Source organism: Ornithorhynchus anatinus, chromosome 9, assembly GCF_004115215.2.
Source record: "Ornithorhynchus anatinus isolate Pmale09 chromosome 9, mOrnAna1.pri.v4, whole genome shotgun sequence".
Taxonomy (NCBI): Eukaryota; Metazoa; Chordata; class Mammalia; order Monotremata; family Ornithorhynchidae; genus Ornithorhynchus; species Ornithorhynchus anatinus.
The window spans coordinates 3,113,979-3,135,000 of NC_041736.1; the positions used below are offsets into that span (position 1 = coordinate 3,113,979).

At 47.9% G+C, this 21,022-nt stretch overlaps 1 protein-coding gene across 3 annotated transcripts in view; it reads right to left on the reverse strand.

Annotated features, from left to right (window-relative positions):
- The window catches only part of ZEB2 (zinc finger E-box binding homeobox 2), a 165,214-nt gene that overhangs the window by 49,243 nt on the left and 94,949 nt on the right, over positions 1 to 21,022 (reverse strand). For all 3 annotated transcript variants that reach the window (XM_029072400.2, XM_029072398.2, XM_029072399.2), the window contains exon 3: positions 5,644 to 5,904. In XM_029072400.2, coding sequence (XP_028928233.1) covers positions 5,644 to 5,904 — 261 coding nt within the window. The remainder of the gene's footprint in view (positions 1 to 5,643; positions 5,905 to 21,022) is intronic.

Sequence of the window (21,022 nt, forward strand, 5' to 3'; positions counted from 1 at the left end):
GTAATGTTCAAGATTTCTACTGCACTTCCTTCCTCATTATCCTTTTCTTGTGAAAAAGTCAAGAGAAGTTACAGTATATTGTCCTGCTCAAGGGAAGCAGCATGGCCTAGGGGAAGAGCACAGGTCCGGGAGTCAGAGCACCTGGGTCTTAATCCCGGCTCTGCAGTTTGTCTGCCGTGCGACCTTGGGCAAGTCACCTCACTTCTCTGGGCCTCGGTTTCCTCATTTTACAGATGAAGATTCAACCCTATTCCCTCCTACTTAGACCGTGAGCCCCATGAGGGACAGGGACTCTGCTCAACCTGATTATCTTGTACCTACCCCAGCTCTCAGTACAGTGCTTAGCACAAAGTAAGCGTTTACTAATCACCCCCATCATTCTCATATTACCGGATGCTCACATGTACAAATGTGCTGCTCTTCTGATCCGGAGAACCACTTCGACTCTTTATGGCCGCCAGTCTTTCACCGATATCGTGCCACCAATAGCAATCGAAGACGAATCCATCGATGCTATTTACTGTTCGCCGAGCACTATACTAAGCGCCTGGAAGGGTACCCTACAACGGAGTTGGTAAACACATTCCCTGCCCACCGTGAGCTTACAGCGCAGAGGGGGAGACGGCTCGTTGTAGGCAGGGAATCTGTTCGTTGTTATGCCGTACTCTCCCGAGCGCTTAGCACGGTGCTCTGCACAAAGTAGTTGCTCAGTAGATACTCCTGAATGGAGGCGGACATTAAAATAAAACACGGATACGTACATAAGCGCTGAGGGGCTGAGGGGTGAATATCAAGCGCCCAAAGGGGAAGGGTTCAAGTACAAAGAATAATTTTGACAGTTGGTAATTAAGGGATTACTCTGTGCCAAGCCCCATATTAAGCCCTGGTGTGGACGCACAGTTCCTCTCTCACGTAGGGCTCACAAGCTAAGGGGACGGGAGAACGCGCATTTCATCCCCATTTTACAGATGAGGGAACTGAGGCCCAGAGCGGAGAAGCCGTAAGCGGAGGAGAAGGATGAGAATCTGGCTTCCCCGACTCCCGGGCCCGGGCCATTGCCGGTGAGCCGCGCCGCTTCTCAGAGAAGACGGGGGCCGGGGGCGGGGTGGGGGGAGTTCACCCCGTCTCATTCTTATAGCCCTGCATGTGATAGGATAATAATGATGGTACTTGCTAAGCGCTTACTATGTGCCAGGCACCGTTCTAAGCGCTGGGATAGATAAAAGTTAAGCCGGTTTGACACGGTCCCTGTCCCACATGGGGCTCACACTCTTAATCCCCGTTTTACTGATGAGGGAACTGAGGCCTCCCAAAGTGAAGTGACTTGCCCAAGGTCACCGAGCAGACAGGTGGCGGAGCTGGGATTAGAACCCAGGTCCTTGTGAAGTCTCAGGCCCGGGCTCTAGTCACTAGGCCACGCTGCTTCCTCTGAGCCAAACCCAGGCGCCAGCCTCCGAGTCCGAACGTATCCTCTCCCAAGGGCTTACTACAGTGCCCCGCATAGAGGAAGCGCCCATTAAATACCACCGAGGGATCGACTGTTTACGGAGGAGAGCCACGACCGTGGAGGTGACTTCGTTCGGGGACTACAGATCACACTCTCACGGGTGCCGGGGGGCCTGGTCTAAGAGGGGATACTCCAAAGCGGCTACGAAGACCGGAAGCGAGGAGATACGGAATCGACTCCATCCTCCGGGATTTTAAATCCTAACCTTTAATCTTCCCCAAACCCTAACCCTTCCCGCCAGGTTGGGTATTTATTTTGAAAACGCTTGTGCACATCTGCCTTCTCCAGCCCCGCTTGGATAAGGGTTTGTCAAAATAAAGACCACTCTCTTCCCGAAGACGAAGAATCTCTGAATAAGCCGAGAGAGGCCAAGACGCAGGTGATTTATTTAAGTCTGCGCCGATGACCGTAATGTCATAGCTTCCAGAGCTGCCCCGTGTCCACCCCATTGTGGGCCGAAAGAATGTCAAGGACAATTCTAAACACAAAACTTTGATTGTGCTAAAGCCGGAAAAGCACAGTTAGAATTCCACTCCGCTCTTCAGTCCCAAACCTGCAGACAAAGTGCGGAAAGCATGGGAGAAAGAGCAAGGGAGAGAGGGGCTTATCTCACAATAAAGCTATGTGCTGAGGTACTGGGATAGACAGACAGGCACCATGGATAAAACACTACTAAATAAAACAGCACCCGAATTAGAATTATTGTCTATATTGTGTGTTTTGAACAATAAATAAGAAAAATATTTTATCAGAAGAAAAATGTGTTATCTGAGAGTCAGGATAAACAATGAGTCGCTTTTTAAGACCAATCTCTTTTCATTAGACATCAAGGCTCCACATCAGAGCACTTTTAGAACAATAAAAAAAAAAACAATAAATCATCACCAATCATTAGAACTAGACAGGTAATAGCAGGGTAACTTTCTTGGACTGTCTAACCCAAACAGCCAAATAGGATTAGGGATTTACATTTTATTGAATTATCGGAAGACCGGGACGCTAGTTTATTTACCATAAAGGTAGGGCCAGAGATCATTTGCTCCGACCATTTGTATCGCAGGCATCCTTAACAACAGGTAATCAACAGACCCGACAAAGCACCGAGATGGATTATTGTATATTGAGGCATTTAGAATTATGCTCCGTGACGGATACAGGAAGTGCTCAGGTTATAAAATGCTCCAGACGCACCCCTCCCCCCACCCCCGGCATCCTCGTTTGGCTCCATTTAAACTCTTAGTTAATTTTTTTTTTTTAAGAGGAAAAAAATCAAACTTTGGGGGACGTCGGGAGCCGAGCATGTGCCTGATCGTTATTAATTATTCCTTTAAGGGTGGAAATTCCAGTAATTGGTCCTTACCCTTGATTTCTAGATATTAAAATTTAAAGCATCAGGACATTCATTCTTATAGCCCTGCATATCTAGTTCATTAACAAATATGAATAGCTAACACCAGCTCATTTAAATAGTGTGTCTTACATGAGTTCTTGCCACACTCTGTTTCTGTCACACTGCTCTCAAGAATCATTGGCTCTTATTATACATGTAAATGGCTATCATAAAAATAAAAATTTCATTTAAGATTGTTAATGACTTCTGCAGCAGTCAGACTTCCTTTAATGATCATACTCTGCCCCTAATTAAACGTATTTATCTTTCAAGCATCTTTGCCTGAGTTCTGCCTCAGAGTTGAAAATCTCAAACCTTAAGTCTTAATGGATAGAAGGATAAATGTTTATGGGGAGGATGGCGGAGATTCGAGAGACCTAAATCCAAAGCCGAATGAGAAGCAGCAAGAGGAGCAAACTTGGTGTGGGGCGTTAGAGAAAACTCCACGCCGGTGCAGCGCGATCAAACATCGATCAGCCCGGCTTCCTCTCCTCCAGCTATAAACATTGAATTGGCGTTAGCCGTGGGAGTGCTTTGTTATCCTTTCTTCGAGGCACAAAACAACTCCTCTGAGAGGGTACGGGCGATTTAGAGTCTGCAAGTCCACCGAGAGGCCTTTTCCCGCTCTTTCCCCTTTCGCCTCGCGGCTTCCTCCTCGGAGCCGGCCGGAAAATTACAAGGTAGAGTTAAGACGGAGGTGAGACTCCTCTGAAGAGGAAGGAGGGAATATTTTCTCACGTGTGCCTTCCCAAAACAGGATCGGGAGAAAAGTTTATGGGAGAACCAGCACGGCCCGGTGGGAAAGAGTGAGGAGACCCGGCTTCTAATTCCGGCTCCGGCTGCGTGACCTGGGGCAAGTCACTTCGCTTCACTGTGCCTCGGTTTCCTCATCTTCGATACCCATTCTCCGTCCCCTTGGACCCGAGGACCGGGTCCAATCTGATCGCAGGAAATCTACCGCGGACCGAGCTGCGACACATAAGCTACGATGCTTGTCGTTATCGTCTTTATTGTGTTAGAGAAGCTCTTCCCCTCTGGCCTTGCACGGGTTAGAGTGTGGAGTTGTGATCGATCAACCGTATTTATGGAGCGCTTACTGTGTGCAGAGCACTCCGATGTCAGGATGTCTTGCGTTTACGAGGGTTGCTTTAGAACCGAGATCGGCCTCCACTAGCCCATCAGACCGTAAGCTCGTTGCGGGCAGGGCACGCGTCTGCTAACTCTGCTGTATTCTACTCTCCCAAGCGCTCAGTACAGTGCTCTTCGCGCAGCGAGCGCTCGATAAAACCGTCGATGTTGAACGGCAGCCACCGTCACCCGATCCTTAACTATTCAATAAGGAGACAGTTACCTGAGCAGACGGCAGTGTGAAACCGCATTCCCGCTCGACCAGAGGAAGTTATTTGATTCTGAAATTACACCTGGCAACTGCAGTCTCTAGTAGAAAGCGCCCAGGACCCGGGGTCAGGCAACCTGGGTTCTAATCCCGGCTCCACCCTTGCCTGCCGGGTAACCTTGGGCAAATCATCTCATTTCTCTGTGCCTCATTTTCCTCGCTGTAAAATGGGGATGAGATATTTGCTCCCTCTTAGACTGGCAGCCCCATGTGGGATAGGGCCCGTGATCGTCCTGTAGCTACCCAGTGGTTGCCACTGATTAAGCACTTAATACAGTGCTCTGCCCAGAGTGCTCGATAAATAGCAGCACCATGGCCTAGTGGAAAGAGTCCAGGCCTCGGAATCAGAAGACCAGGGTTCTAATCCCGGCCCCGCTACGAGTCTGCTGGGTGACCTTGGGCAGGTGGCTTCGCTTCTCTGCGCCTCAATTACCTCATCTGGAAAATGAGGATTAAATCCTTCTCCCTCCTACTTAGACGGTGAGCCCCACGTGGGGCTCGGACTGTGTCCAACCTGCTTAATTTGCACCGACACCAGAGCTTAGCCCAGTGCTTGGCCCGGAGGAAGCATTTAACTAGTACCGTAACTAACGACCACCGATGGATTAACACATATCAGAACTGATATTATTAGTTGTCGGGTCTCAAAGTCACTGTGGCGTGGGTCCCCGGTTTGTTCCACGTGAGGAAAAATTGGCCCTGCAGGGGGCAGACTGGCACCGCCACCCAGCACGGAGGCCGCTGACCAGTCCCTCCGGCCCCCAGGTGGACGCACCCTGTCGCTGGGCGTCACCTTTCCGCTCTTCCCTCTCCCCTCTCCCCCTACCCAACGACCTTCTAGCCGGGCGCAGAGGAAGCCCAGGTTCTAGCCGAACCACGCGTGCCCGATCGAGAGGGCATCCTATTAGCGTCGGGTGGAGGGGTCCATCGAGAAGCGGCAGTGTGACCTGGTGGGTAGAGCCCCGGCCTGGGAGCCAGAGGACCCGGGCTCCAATCCCGGCTCTGCCATTTGTCTGCTGTGTGGCCTTGGGCGAACCACTTCCCTTCTCCGGGCCTCAGTTCCCTCATCTGTAAAATGGGATTGAGACCGTGAGCCCCACGTGGGACACGGACTGATACCCACCTGATGATCTTGTATCGACCTCAGCGCTCAGTACACAGTATCGGATACGTGATAAGTGCTTAACGAGTACCGTTAAAACGGGGGGTGCTCCTTGGCGTGCCCCAACGGGGCCCCTTCAGCTCTTCTCCCCCAAACCCCGACGGTCGTCGCGTGCGGTTTGGGCCCGTTCCCATTATGGCGGGAACCCGCCACCCACCCGGACCCCCGATCCAGGCCGGCCGACTTACCCGTCCCATCTCCAGAGGCTGGCTGGATCTCAGTGCTGTGCCAGGAATGCTCCACGCCACCCTCCCTTATCTCGTCTTCCTCTTCCTCCCTCGCCAGCAGGGCCTGGCTCCCGAGCGGCAGAGGTTCGTGGTTGGGTCCGCTGGCCGGGCTGACCGCCGCCGGCTCCAGCGGGTTGGCCGGCCCGTCTTCCTCGGCAACGTTCAGCTTGTCCTCCTCGTCCGTTTCCGAGCCCGTGTCCACTACGTTGTCATAGTTCACTACTGGAGGGCGGAGGGTGGAGAGAGAGAGAGACAGAACACACAACCGGTCAACGCCGTAGGAGACCGCTGCCGATCAAAAATCGTCTGGGAAATGGAAAATCGTTCACGTCTACCTCATGGCAGCTAACTCGAATGAACATCTCTCACATCTCCGCCGGTTTGCTTTTTTTTTTTTTTAATACTTATTCTTTGGTATTTGTATCCTTTTCAGGCACTGTCGGTAATTGTCTTGCTGCGGACAGTGGAATGGTAAGCACGCACGCACACACACACACAAACAGCCCAAAATGGATTGGAATACGCATGTGTCTGTAGAAGTGGTGGGTGTGACAGATTCCACAACATACTTTCAATATACAGTTACATACTCTCGGCTCGTATTTGCCCCCCCGCCCCCAACGGGGCACCGGTTGCTACTGGGAGTGCCGTGGGCCGTTCGATGACGATCCCGGTCTCGCTGAGCACGGCGGTCAACTTTATCCGTGAACCGTTGCTCCCCGCTCATCGCCCGCCCAGTCCGCCACGGCAGCCCTCTGGGTCACCCACCGACCCACACCCGCCCAATCTCAGACCCACACGCAGACACGCACGGACCCGCCCGACCCGAAAGATTCCCCGAAGAAGCTACGTGCTAAGACCCCCTGCGCGTCCCCGGCTCTTAGGCGGAACACGGGGAAATGCCGTAACTTCTGGGCCGTCGTTACTACTATTGAAATGTCTTCGTGTTGCCATAATTCCAGAAGATTTCCAAGTGGTAGAGGCTAAACCCACACCGAGGTGAAAGTATTTCACAAGAGCCAGCACGCTGCTCTTTCAGCTTCAGCCTCAGAAATCCTCAGCAGCTTTTCTTAAAATAGGCAGCCTGTAAATAAGGTCTGTGAACTCAATTGAAGGTGGCTGTTTCTGAATTAGTCAGCCCCTCACAAGTCTCCCGGCCTACATGCTAGTACATAAATTGTCCACTTTACCACCAGACAAGAAAGATTAGAGTAATAAACACGGGGCATTGCCTCAGCTAGAGAAACAGAGCAGCCGTTACACGCACACAGGATTGCCAAGAACTGTTAACCCAATTCTCCAGAAACACACACAAAAAAACAAGTTGGAATCATGACATCATGGGAACGGGAGGGGAGGAGAGAGAGACGGAGAGAGACAGGGAGAGAGAGAGAGAGGGAGAGAGCAGGCGAGAGAGAAGCACAAACAATTTTCAGGTTCATTTTGGTTTCTCTGCACCTAATAAAGCAATCCTCTGCTAAGTTATCAACTCAACTACCTCAAGTGGCTCTTGCCGGCGATCGGATTATACGAAAGTGGCAGAGAGAGGGAGCGGGAAAGAGGAGAGGAAAAAGGAGGATTCGGTGTCTTTCTCCTAACGCGTTATTCTGGAGAATTCTCGGAACGCATCTAGTTACAGATTTTCGTCCGTCATATCTGTTTGCTTTGACAGGTTCCCGGGGAGTTAAAAAAGAAACCCAAAAGGGAGAGATTTTTATTTTATTTTATTTTTTTCTTTTGGTCATGTGAGGCCAGGCACAAAAAGATTACATCGTGCATATCTGCTCATAATATGATCTTTGTATAATCGGCTGGTCTATACTTGCCTTCAGAACAACTGCACAACAGGTGCAAATTAAAATGAAAACAGCAGCCGGACCAAGCCAACAGAATCTGCTGACCTGGTTTGAATACCAATTGACCAGGGAACAAAACCTTTTCAAGAGGTGTGGCCACAGGGGTTTAAACAAATCAGCCTGGGTGATGGTCTCAGAACTACAAAGAGAGAGATATTCTAACATCTCTCTGCTAGCTGTGTGGTCCAGATATACCTTCGGACAATCGAGACCATGCTCTCTTTCTTTCTTTCTCTTTTTTTCTTTCCTCTCCTTCCTCTCCTCCTCGCTGGTGACTAAGATTGAACTATTTCTTAGCAACAAGCAGAAGATTCTTTACACGTATGTTTTCTTTTCCCTGAGCACTGAGTCAGGGGAGAGAGAGACAGCAACAATGGTTAGAAAGATCGGGAAAGCTTTCAACCCATCTCCTAAAAAGTGATATCTGGGCCAAGGAAGAAGAAAGAAAGGTCTAGGAGGAGTGAATAAAATTATCTAAGGCTGGACAGACATTAAAAGGCCTTTATCCCAGGGAGAGAGACAGATAGACAGAGACAGAGACACACGGAGAGAGAAAGGGAGAGATAGAGAGAGAGAGAAATGTGCCCTTTAAGGACCTTTTTTTTTTTTTTTTTTGATGGACCATATTCCTCCGAACGACCCGGTAGTGTTGCTACAGCAATACAACTGAAATATTTTCTTGAGGAGAAAAAGAGAGCGAGAGAGAGATAAATGATTTATGAACAGCCCTTGAGGAGTTCCAAATATCAGAACAATCTAAACACGCAATGAAGTCATGTCTCTCTCTATAGGGTCAGGAGGAGAGAATCAATCACCTTCATGGTCCAACAATACTTCACAACCTTTAGGGTTCTCGCTCACCAATAGTAGTAAATACTTTCCAACAAAATAAATAACTGCTGTCAACTTCCCTTGCAGAAGCCGTATGCCATCCTGAACTGGTCTGCTTAGCTAGGGGCTGGTTAGCTAAGATCGCCAGCCTCCACCAACCTTCCGAATCGCCCCAGGATTTGTCACTCGCATAAAGCTATTCGGTCCATATTTGGGGCGGGAGAGGCGGGGGTTGGGGTGGGGGAGGGGAGAGGGAGAACATTTTGAAAACTTGGAAAGAAAATTTCATCGTTCCCTCCCGCTCTCACTGGATGACCTTTCGGCAATCGAATATAAATCCGCTCACACCTACGTTGTACTCGCCTCCCCCCTCACCCGCCCCCCACCCCTTCCCTCTTTTTCTTTTTTCTCCCTTGCACTTTGGGGTGAAGTTTGGGCCGACGATCTGTTCGGTGGAAGTGACAAACGGGAGATGCGCTCTTAGCCACCCTTTCTGTCAAGGAGCTGAAATTTGCCGGTTTTCCACCTTTGTGTCCTCCCTGGTTCCCCACCTGCCATCACCACCATCCCTGCCTCCCGCTCATCGCAATAACGTGGCTCTCTCTCCACAATGAGAGACTCGATTTTGTGCAAATCACCAATAAACATGCGCTTTACATGTGGGTCAGCAGGCAAGATCTCTGCTAAGTGCCTTTTAAGCCAATTACTATTTCTGAACTTTGGACGCATAATTTTTACCCAGCGTTCGCCGGTGAGAAAGAAAGAAAAAAAAAGAATCGCCAACCCAAGGTGGCACCTCCATCCGCCCGCTCTCCCGTGAGGTCAAAACGAATAACTTCCGTGGGCATCTCACGCCGCAAAACCCGCTGTCCGACACGCGTTGGCGTTCGGAGCCTGGCGCCCCAAACCGACCACGGTTTCGACACGAAGAACTCCCTTCGGCGACCCGGTAAAGCAAGAGGAAAGATGCACTACTTTCCGGCTCAAAATAGACACTGATTTTACATCTGTCTCCGAGGCACGGCAAAAAGCAAACTAAAGAGCAGTACGGTAATAAACGTCCGAACTCGGCATCAGTATCCAAACCTCTCCCCGTAATCTTCGGAGGAATTAATTACGATTCCGCGAAACGGTTGCATTGGCAAAACACACCCGTAATTATACACAGGTACAGTTCTGGGTTAGAGGGAGAGGGAGAAATCTGCCATGTGATCCCATGTTTACATGATAATTGATGGATAAGATAAAACTATTTGCATATGAAGTGTATATGAATTATGGGCGCTGCACACCATTTTATGCAGAATCGTATTAAAGTTTCATTTTCTCTAAAACTGTATGTGTAATATGGGGTTACTAAAAGGTATAAAGCTGATACTTAAATTTGCTTTATGGCTATTGAGACTGCAAAGGCATATCTGAATCAGGATTCCTGCAAACCTATATTTAAAAGGCTTCACCGTTTATCTATAATAATCATTATTTTCACTTCACCAGATTGCATTATATTAAACCGTCCCGATTTTTCCTTCAGGAAAACGCAACTGCCAGCCATATCACTATATCAATTAATTTTACAGTCAGATGGTAAGCAAAGCTAGGCAAAGATGCTGAAATCCAGCTCGGAAACCTAGCTGCTCCTTCCTGCCTAGAGCAAAAAAATAACTTTATTTTCAGATTGCCGGTGCGTGGGGGAGAGAAGCAGAACGCCGAAGCTGAATGTGGCATTTCATAAGGCCCGTACCTGCTTAGAAATCTCACCATTTATAAAAATGGCCTGTGATAACATTTAAATGTTGCTGATAATTAGCTTGGCATTTGAGGTAGTAGAAGATGTTGTTGTATAGACGGCCTCCGCCATGGTACCTAACTAACCTCTCTTCATCCTCGTGCGCTTCTTCTACATTATTCTGTCAGTTTTAGTAGGAATAAGACATCGGTTGCTAATGTATTAACATGTAAAAAAATACAAATCTGGGTTCAAAGTCGATCTGCTGCCCTTCAATGCCGTCAATGATAGCACTGTCCCCGTCTTCACGATTCAGCTTCCGTAGGCCCGGAACGGTAAGATTCCTCCAGAGGTTCACTCAGACTCTTCTAACCCTCGACTCCGTCTGTCATCACAGGGTCGACCCATCTGGAAATGACTTCTGCAATGGGTGTGTGTCGGGGGGCGCGGGAGTGTGCGGGTAGACTGTAGGATCTGGGGGGAATGGAAAACCTGGGGATTGTCCATCGGACCCCATTTGGGCCATGCTTCCGTTCATTCATGAGCCAATGACCTCATGGCCACTTGGCTCGTGAGTTCGAAAAGGTTGCCGGTGGTTCGGACCCCCGCGGCGGACCCCCTCTGCCTGCTCCTCCAATTTGAGCACACCCCCAGATGGGCTTGAAGAACGGGGGCAACTCTGAAGTCAGGAGAAGCAACGCAGCCCAGTTGACAGAGCACGGGCCTGGAGGTCGGAAAGACCTGGGTTCTAATCCCACCCCCGCCACTCGTCTGCTGTGTGACTTTGGGCAAGTCGCTTGGCTTCTCTGTGCCTCAGTTCCCGCATCTGTAAAAACGGGGATCGAGACTGTGAGTCCCATATGGGACAGGGACTGCATCAAATCCGATCAACTCGTATCTACCCGAGCGCTTAGAACAGTGCTGGGCACAAAGTAAGCGCTCTACAAGTACCACTATTATTACGGTTTCCCGGCGTGTGCTACCTAGCGTTGGTTTCTCCCAAACTTACTGATCGGTGGTCAGCAGCGCAACCGTGATGGTTAAGAAGAAACCCATTTAGAACGTACACATTGACGCCAGAGATCAGCCTTTCAAAAGTCTCTCGGTCTTCCCTTTAAAGAGGAGTCCACTGCAGTCCTCCCTAGCAGACAGAAGGAAAGGGAGGCCATACTGAATACCTTTGCCAAAAAAGGGAATCGGTATCTAATGCCACGGTTCGCTAAGCTAACCAACGGTTCTGACCAATGTGGTCCAGACCAACATTCTGTCTCCGACACTGGGAGCGTGCCTGGAGGGACCAAGTAGAGGATACGTCCCTCTTTGACCTCCATCCTAATGTCTGTCCATCCTTCATGAATAATAGGGGCATCTGTTAAGCACCGTACTAAGCGCTGGGGTAGATACAAGCAAATTGGATTAGACACAAGTCCCTGTCCCGTGTGGGGCACAGAGTCTCAATCCCCATTTTACAGATGAGGTAACTGAGGCACAGAGAAGTGAAGTGACTTGCCCAAGGTCACAGACCAGACATTCTTGTTGACGTCCTCGATGTCATCCTCGTTGACATCCATCTAATATCCATCCTCACTTTTAGGTACGGACTGTCTGATTTCCATAGTTATCCCCTCTGTGTCCTTCACTTCATTCATTCAATCGTATTTATTGAGCGCTTACTGTGTGCAGAGCACGGTACTGAGTGCTCGGAACGTACAATTCAGCAATAAAACTTTTCCCTTGAGCGATCCAGTATGAACTTCCCTTCCATGAACGTATCCACACTCTCTTGAATCTGCGAATAAACGATGATGATAACGATTATGGTATTTGCTATGTGCCAGAAACTGTACTAAGCTCTGGGGAGGGTACAAGCAAATCGAGTTGAACAGTCCCTGTCCCACATGGGGCTCACAGTCTTAATCCCCAGTGTGCAAATGAGGTAACTGAGGCCCAGACAACCGAAGCGACAACGCAGACAAGTGGCGAAGCCGGGATTAAAACCCATGACCGTCTGACTCCCGGATCCGTGTTCTATCCATTACACCACCCACCATGGGAAGGAATTCCAGCAGTCTCCCAAGCTCTGGGGTGTAAAAATGTTTCCTTCTGTCTGTTCCAAACCAATCACCTTTGAGTGTCACCGGGTACTTTCTCGACTTGGTGCTGTGGGGCTCGGTGAGTGACAATTCTACAGTCACCTCGTCCCATCCTTTCCCGCTCCTGTACATTTCAATCCTATGCCCTCTCAGCTTTCCATTTCCAGCCCGAAGAGACTTCACCTTATCAGTGTCGCCTTCTCATAGTAGTGGAATTTACTGAGCGCCCTCTTGGCTCAATACACTGTCCTGTTTGGGAAAAGTCAATTAATCACTGGTATTTACTGAGCGCTTACTGTGCGCAGAACATTGTACTAAATGCGTGGGAGAGTACAGAGTTGGTAGACGCGCTCTCACGAGGAGCTTCCGATCTAAGTACGAGAGAAGCACGGGCCATGTTGCCTGCAGAAATTGTTCTTTTCTCTTCCGCTCCTTCTCAAGTTTGAGCTCAAAAAGGCCCAGTAATAAATGGTATTCATTGAGCAGAGAGCTGTACTGAGCAGTCGGGAGAGTACAACATAACAGAGTTCGTAACCACATTTCTTCCCCACAACAAGCTTCCAATAGATCACTGGGGCTTGCCTGGTGACTCCATGTCTGGGTTCACTCGTGACTGGTAAGGCCCTGCCTTAATGGCAGCCTTGGGTGAAACAGATTGGAATGCCCTTGTCTGGGGCCATCTTTGCCAGCCCGCGAAAGGAAGTGCTTTGGGGGCAAATGAAGTAATGACCATAAATAATAATAATAACAACAATGGTAGTATTTGTTAAGCGCTTATTATGTGCCAGGCACTATACTAAGAGCTGGAGGGGAGGGCGGGAGCAATACAGGCAAATCGAGTTGGACACAGTCCCTGTCCCACGTTGGGCTCATAGTCTCAACCCCGATTTTCCAGATGAGGTAACTGAGGCACAGAGAAGTGAAGTGACTTGCCTAAGGTCACACAGCAGACAAATGGCAAAGCTGGGATTAGAACCCATTACCTTCTGACTCCCAGGCCCTCGCTCTATCCACTACGCCATGCTGCTACATCTCAGCCATCTCTTAGGCAACTCTCCCCAAAGGAAGCCAACATTTTTCCCCACCCACATCTCCCAAGGATTCCCATTCTCATCCTACTGAGGGTGACCCTTTCCCAAGAATCTCAGAGAATGGCCCTCAGTTTGTCAGGATTAGTGTATTCTGGGCCCAACCTCTTTATAACACTCTCCCTGTCCCCTACGACACCAGGAGCCAAAAGTCAAATTTTTTTTAACGGTATTTGTTAAGCGCTTACTATGTGCCAGATACCGTTCTAAGCTCTGGGGTAGGTACAAGATAATCAGGTTGACGCTGTCCATGTCCCACATGGGACCCACGGTCATAATCCCCATTTTATAGCTAAGGTCACTGAGGCCCAGAGAAGTGACGTGACATGCCCGGGGTCACCCAGCAGACGAGCGGCAAGGCAGGGACTAGAACCCAGGTCCTTCTGACTCCCAGGCCAGTGCTCTATTCACCAGGCCACGCTGCTCGTCGACCTTCCGCCGCCAATGCCGTATCAGTGGGGTGGGAGATGCCTCCTGGAAAAAGGAAGCCCGGGCCAGTTGAAACTATTAGACTCCCCGACTTCTCTCTGCCTTGCTATGAGCATTTTGCGGAAAGGCTTTGCCTCCTCTATTTCAACGTGGGCGTGATGACCTATCTCCAGGGAACGGATGCTAATTATCACTAGGAAGAAGACCCTTACGAGAACCGTCCCACCTCTAGTACAAAATTCCATTCTAAAAGAGGTCCCACTCACCTATCGTAGCCGGTGTATTAAACAAACTAGCTTGGTCACTTTAATTTTCCACCCCCCAGAGCATTGAGAGGCATTAAGCCTCCATTATAGATTAATGAGCTGCAAAATGTTAGCTGATAAAACAAAAGCCGTTTTGAGTTATAGGGATAAAAATATGTTTCCACTTCAGATTAGTTACATAGAAAACATGTGTATGTTAAAAAGGACAGATCAGAGTGTTTCCCCCAATGTCGCGAGAGGGTTCAAGGGGATCTATCCGTGTGGATCGGAGAACCCCTGAATTTTCTCCATGGGTCCAAAGACGGGGGGGTGGGGGGTAGGGGGGCAGGGAGGCAGGAAGATGCATCTTAAAGAGTTGGACTTGGGTCTTTCAGCTGCAATGTGCTCCTGATTAGAGAGCCTTAAGGCTCCATAAATTTGGTAGGGCACGGGGAAGACAGAAAACAAAATAGTAATCGGGTTAGCGTCTGTCACTTCGCCTTGCCTTGGTGAAGGGAGGGAGGGTAAAATGGCCAAAATCAGTGAGTTCTGTCGCTCTCCTCCGTCTGCACCCACCACCCAAATAGGTATTGGCAAGATTAAGTCAGTAGTTGCGGGGGGGATCAACAGTCAATTTCTCTGTGTTTCAGAAAGACTCTGTATTCCTGGGTCATAATGTTCTAAGTTAACTTTATACTCACCCCGAGCCTGAACGTTTGTTTATTTTTACAAAGATAAACATATTCTGCTTTTCCTGTGGCGGAACCATTATAGTGTTGATTACCTTACTTAACTCATACCAAGAGAAACAAGAGTCATCGTACTGATTTTGCAAACTCTCTCTCTTACCCTCTCTCTCTGTCTCCCTAAGTCTTTCCCATTTACGGAGTCACTTAAAATTGTCTACCCCTTTAGAAAATTACTCAGCATATTCTCGTGCTTTCAAAGAAATAACAACCTGCACTTCAAACTCCAGTCAATAATTCTCTTTGATGAGTGAAGGAAAAAAACAAACTAAAAAAAAAACAAACCTTCACCAGTATGACTGCAGCAAAGGAGTGCTGAAAAAAAGACACTGAAACAATCGCTGTGCTTATCTTACTTATCTGTTTCTCCGTACATTCAACATCTATTTGCCAACAATGCTGCAATAATTTGTTAAATATGCCAAGCGAATGTGTCTCTAAACAATATGCCACAGAAAAAGATTTAAAAAGCCCACCTCTAATTATTAGGCTACATGATCATTCAACAACTTATTTTACAGCAAAAAGCGGAGAAGAGGCATTAAGTGCCTAGCCAGAAAAATATACTTATTATCAGGCCTGAAGGATATTGAAGAGCAAAGGGAAAATAACTGTAATTTACTTAGGACCTGGAAGTATGAAATAATAAGCTACTGAACCATCAAAATTGTTTTGGTGTTGTTATCTGACATGAGAGCAGACCTTGTCTAGCTTTAAGTTTTATAGTAATAAGACCTTGGAAATAAAACCTTGAATAAACGGAATCTAAAGAAAGGGGAACCATGGTGTCCTTGTGTAAATAGATATTGTGTCTATCACCTTCCTCTGAAAAGGTTACACAACTTTAAAAGCCCATAAAAGGTGTAAAGTCAGGAACTGCCACGCTGGTTTTGGAGGGCTCTGGAAAATAAATAAACAGTTTTGAAAGAAGAAATAGAAAAATGAACCCAGCTCTCCCTACCACCAAGACCCTTCCACCTGAACCGCCCTCGGCCCCCGGTGGGCACCACCTAGAGCTGCCGACCAAATCTCACCACGATTTATCAACACCTCCTGCCATCTCGTACTTCAACGACAGCAGCAGCCACAGCGACGAAAGCAACAGCAAAACCCTACAATCCCACCACCCCCTTACCCCCTCCTACCTTCTTCTGAAGAAGCTACAGCTTGTCCCGTAAAGAAATGCTTTTCTGCAAAAGAGCTTCCACTCCCCCAGTGAAAGAAGGACCGGAGTGCCAGCCTGGCCATCAAAATTTGGCTTTTCGACCTTCACCGGCAGAGAGAGAGGGCCGGTGTCCAGTTTGCCGATGTTTCCACTTAAGACCTGGTCCCAGAAAAATCCTCTTTCAGGTCCTAGGCTGCCCGTTCCTCCATCCCCGGAATAATGGACTAGACCCAGCCCGGCTGGGAGGAAAGCGATTCCGTTGGAGGGCTGAAAGGGTGTGGGGCACCTGAATAGCTCAGAGTGGGTGGGGGTTGAGAAACCATTAAGGTGGAAATGAAGACTTCGAGGCCTTCCACAGAGGTGTTGCTCTCTACAAAGCCGTTTGAGGAGATTTTGCTTGGGGTGTTGATTTCATTAGTTTCCCATGTCTGATCACAGATGCTCACTGAAGCAGAGTTGAGTGGGGGGGTGGAGGGTGTGGGGGGGGTGGGGGAGTGGGGGGCGTTGGAATTAGGTGGGGCGGGCAGAGGGGAAGATACGGCCTCATTCTCCCCAAAGCTGAGAGGGATTTGGACAGTCACGGGGCAGGCACTTACAGTCCTGGGTCCCAGCTGGGCCGAAATGTCAACCGAAAAAAAATTACAAAAAAGAGGAAGATCTTAGCCGAGTATTCCGTTATGAATCGATAAGTTCGTTGTGGGCAGGGAATGTGTCTGTTTATGGTTAGCTCACACTCCCCCAAGTGCTTAGGCAGTGTTTTGCTCACGGTAAGCACTCAGTAAATACTATCGACTAAATGAATGAATGGATGAATCAATCAATCATCAATCAATCAATCAGTGGCATTTATTGAGCGCTCACTGTATGCGGAACACTGTTCTGAGCATTTGGAAGAGTACAGTGTAACAGTCGGTAGGCATGCTCCCTGGCCACAGTGAGCTCACAGTCTAGAGGGATGCGATTTTTGTTCGATTTCACCCGGAACTCGACTACCTGAGCCTCTGTCCATCCATCCCGACCCTTCCCGTGTTCATCGGGCCCTTGAAATCCTCTCCTTCCCCGTTAGGAGGGTCTCGCCTGGGGTCTGTCTCTAGTGGGAGACCTCACAGAGCCAACCTCTCTGTCCCGGGGGGCTCGGGCCCGACTCCCCGTCACCATCCATCCCCTTCCGCGACACCCGCCCCCCCCGCCCCCGAACACCCGTTCTCCTCGACGGACAAAACCGGACTGCGGTGAAAGGGATGGAGGCCTAGGCCGACGGAGAATCTCAGCACATTTTGACCGTTCTAAACACAGGACAAAAGGAAAAGGAATCAGCGATGTGTAAACCAAACAATGCGAAGGAGGAAAAATATTGAATAATTTCTGTCTCGAAGCAGTGACTAAAGCCAGTCTCTAATTGAATTAAACTCCCATTTATTTACTCAGGCCTAAACATCAGGCTGGGAAGAAGGAGGAGAAGTGTGTGTTGGGGGGGCAGTAGGGGGGAAGGGGAAAAAAAAAACAAAAAACAAAACTTAAGGTTTGTTCAACTGCTCTGAGGTAGCACCTTTCCTCACCCCTGTATAAATCCACCATCTGTGCTCTCACACACATGTTCCATCTCTCAACAAATGCGCTGAGACTACCCAGCACAGGAGCCAAAAAAGCCACAAGACACACAAAAGCTCTCTGGGCTGCTCAAGGTCTTAAGGCACAAAATAGGAGCAGAAAAAGATCCTTTGCTCATTGCCCAGGTGAGATAGCTTAGTCTGCCCTCTCAGCCTTCAACATGCGTCAAGTAAAAGAAAGGTTAAAATTAGAAAATTCAATTTATTTGATAATTTCCCAGAATAATTAGAGTTAATATGGGTTAATTAATATGCAAATCTCTCAGCAGATGTTCTGCAGCAGGGCCTGTGTGAGAAAACAGCCTTTGCTTTCTCCTACGTGATTTTGGCTGTCAGTTATTGCGTATAATTACTGTAACTAACCAAATACACACAAAACCTTTGGAATATAAAATTGTTACAGTTCTAGCTCTGCACAAGCTGCTACTTTTCTGCAATAAAAGCGAACAATTTCTTTCAGAAAATAGGAGCTTTTTGTTCCTTTCTTGATTTAAAAAGAAGAAATGAATCAAATAAGTGGCTTATCTTTTTCTATGCATAATTAGGTCAGTATTATATGAACATTCCAATGAGAAGCAGTACAAACGTACATATAAAATGATAGCTCAAACCACCTGCAAAATCACACAAAATTGTTTTATTCAGAATCTTTTTCTTCCCCACCAGAACTTTGAAATTCTGAACGCCTTTCTTCCCAACCCTGCCAACATATTCTAAATTCAAAGGGACCATACAACTTTATTAGTTCTCTCTCGTTCTCCCTCTCTCTCTCTCTCCCTCTCTCTCACTTCGAACATTCAAAAGAATGAAGTGGGGTGAGTAAATGTGTTTTAAAGGTGCACAAAAGTCTGCTCCGCTTTGTAAAGAACTTAGAGTTTAAAACTTTCAAAAATGCCTCCACTCCAAACGGAATACATTTCGATAGCGCCGTAACCCATCTGCATGTGAAACAGAGAGGGGAACACAAGTCTAGAAAGGCCGGTTATATCATTTTGCCTATTCCAAAGCCACCGACGCATCTCAGAGAGTGGTACCAATTCCCTCGGCGAACCCTGGAAGAGCTTATTTATTTATTTATTTATTTATTTATTTATTTATTTATTTATTTATTTTCTAGGTCTCTCTGCCTATCTTTCGTTGGAGAGAAATATTCTCTTCCTGCCAGTTGAAAAACAAGCGAAGTGCAGCTAGTGTGCATTTCAAGGAGCAGATAATGATAATGTGGAAGGCCCAGTTTTTGATAAGCTAAGTCCCTGTGACGAACAGCAAACCGTTCATGACCACATATGGGTTATGGGATCACCACTTCTTGGACTCTGTCTATTCAGCTGGGCATCCTGGCACAGAACCTGCTGGCAAATGCGACTCTCTTTGCATGAGAGCCTTTTCATTTGAGGATCTCAAAGCACTTCATGCCATTCCCCTCACCTCTTTTGCAGATGGAATAACTGAGGCTGAATACTCCCACAACCCTCCCAAGCTAGATGAGCCATATCTCTCCTTGGAAAACCCTGTCCCCTTAGAGCATCCTCTCCCTTTGGATTCAGAACTGGCGTTAGAAAGTGGCCCTATCTCTGCACCTGGATGGCTAGGAGGGAGCTGAGAAAAGGAGCCAGATATGACAGCTCTGGATTGAAATATCTGGTGAAAATAGCCCTGGGGCTTTCAGTAATCTCTGGTCTGTATTTTGAAATAACAGAGGACCTAGCAATTGGAATACCTCTAAAAGACTTCAATGTTTCTAAAGTCTCACTGCAGCAGCAGATCTCAGTAACTTTCTTTTTTTTTTTTTTTTTTGCCACCTCCACAGCTTGTAAATAAAACATTCCAGCTGCAAATTTACTCAGGCTAGGTGATGTACATACTTGTAACAATCTAGTTGTCTCTGATAGGATTCTGTTTGAACACCAAAACTCTTATCAGGAGGATGGCTTCTAAAAGGGATTTCTGATGACACTCTCTTCTCCTAAACTCTTTACCTTTTGGCTCTCAAACACACACACAACACACACACACACACACACACACTGAATCAAAGACGCACAGAGAGAAATAGAGGCAGAGAGAGAAACTGAGAGGCAGGGTGGAGAGAAGACAGAGATAGAGAAAGGTGGACAGGTAGGCAGAGAGACAGAGGAAGAGAGACAGGGAGAAAGAAAGGGAGAGAGGAAAAAAGAAGAGGGAGACAGGGAGACTAAGGAAGAGAGGGAGACAGAGGGAGAGAGGTCATGGCTTGATGCCACTAAAGCAAAGTCCAACCCGCCTCTTCTACATCTCCCCGCAACTCCCACCTCTTCCCCTCCCTCAATCCCTTCCAGGTGGTGGAATTTGCTGACATGGGGGTAGACGGCTGCTTGCAGTGGGTGAGGTAAAAGTCAGCCAGAGAGTCACAGTCCAGGGGGGTGCCCGTCCCTCTCTCCCGACAGACTTAAAGGTCGGTCCGGCCAGCTTGTTCCGGATCTGCCTCAAAAACTCAACCAAACACGGATGCTTTCTTCCCTTTCACCTCCAGGTGCCCCCCCAGGTCCTCATTTCACATAAACCCATTCAGGTACATTTTCCAAGAGATTACAAATCAAAGGGAAAGTAAGATATCGTTTGCTGCCCGGAGGGATGAACTGAGTTGCCAAAAGATTGGAAGAGGCCAGTGGACTGAAATGAACAAAAAGGCCAACCCTCCCCGCATACCCCTCGATCCTTTCAGATGTATATATATATATCAAATATTTATCATTATATGTATATAAATGGCATTTGTTAAGTGCTTACTATGTGCCAGGCACTGTATTAAGCTTTGGGGTAGAAACAAAATCATCAGGTTCCACATGGGGCTCACAGTCTAAATAGGAGATATCAAATCCCCATTTTACAGATGAGGGAGCTGAGACACAGGGAAGTGAAGCGCATTGCCCAAAGTCACACAACAGACAACTGGCAGAGGCAAGATTAGAATCCAGGTCCTTCTGACTCCCAGGCTCGTGCTCCATCCACTAGGCCATGCTGCTTCTCACTAACCAATTTGAACTGAGGGTTTCTTAGGAGAGAAACGAGGCACCTTTTTTCTTCCAATGATTTCATTTTAGTCAGCAGGATTATCGATTTGCGGATAGTTGCATTCTCTAGACTATAAGCTCGTCGTGGGCATTGAGCGTGTCCCCCCGTTCCGTTGTACTGAAATCTCCCGAGTGCTCAGTGCTCAGTGTTCAGGGCTCTGTACACAGTAAGTGCTCAATAAATATCAATAAATACACCCTAAACACACACAGAGTTTGAAGGCAACTTATGAATTTTATCCGTTCCTGTCCCAACCTATCTTACGAAGCATTGATAACAGCATTATCTCCCAGAGCAGAATCACGCGGCCCCGAACGATATTAAGATGTTTGAGACTTCTGGCTTACTGAAAGTTATTATTCAGAAGTTTACATAGTCTGCAAACACTTATCAGGATCCCTGAGAAGAAAGAACAGGACCTACATTTCAATTAAGATACAGTGGAATGTTAGAGGTTCAGAAGAGATAAGCAGGCACTCTCTCCATCCTTGATG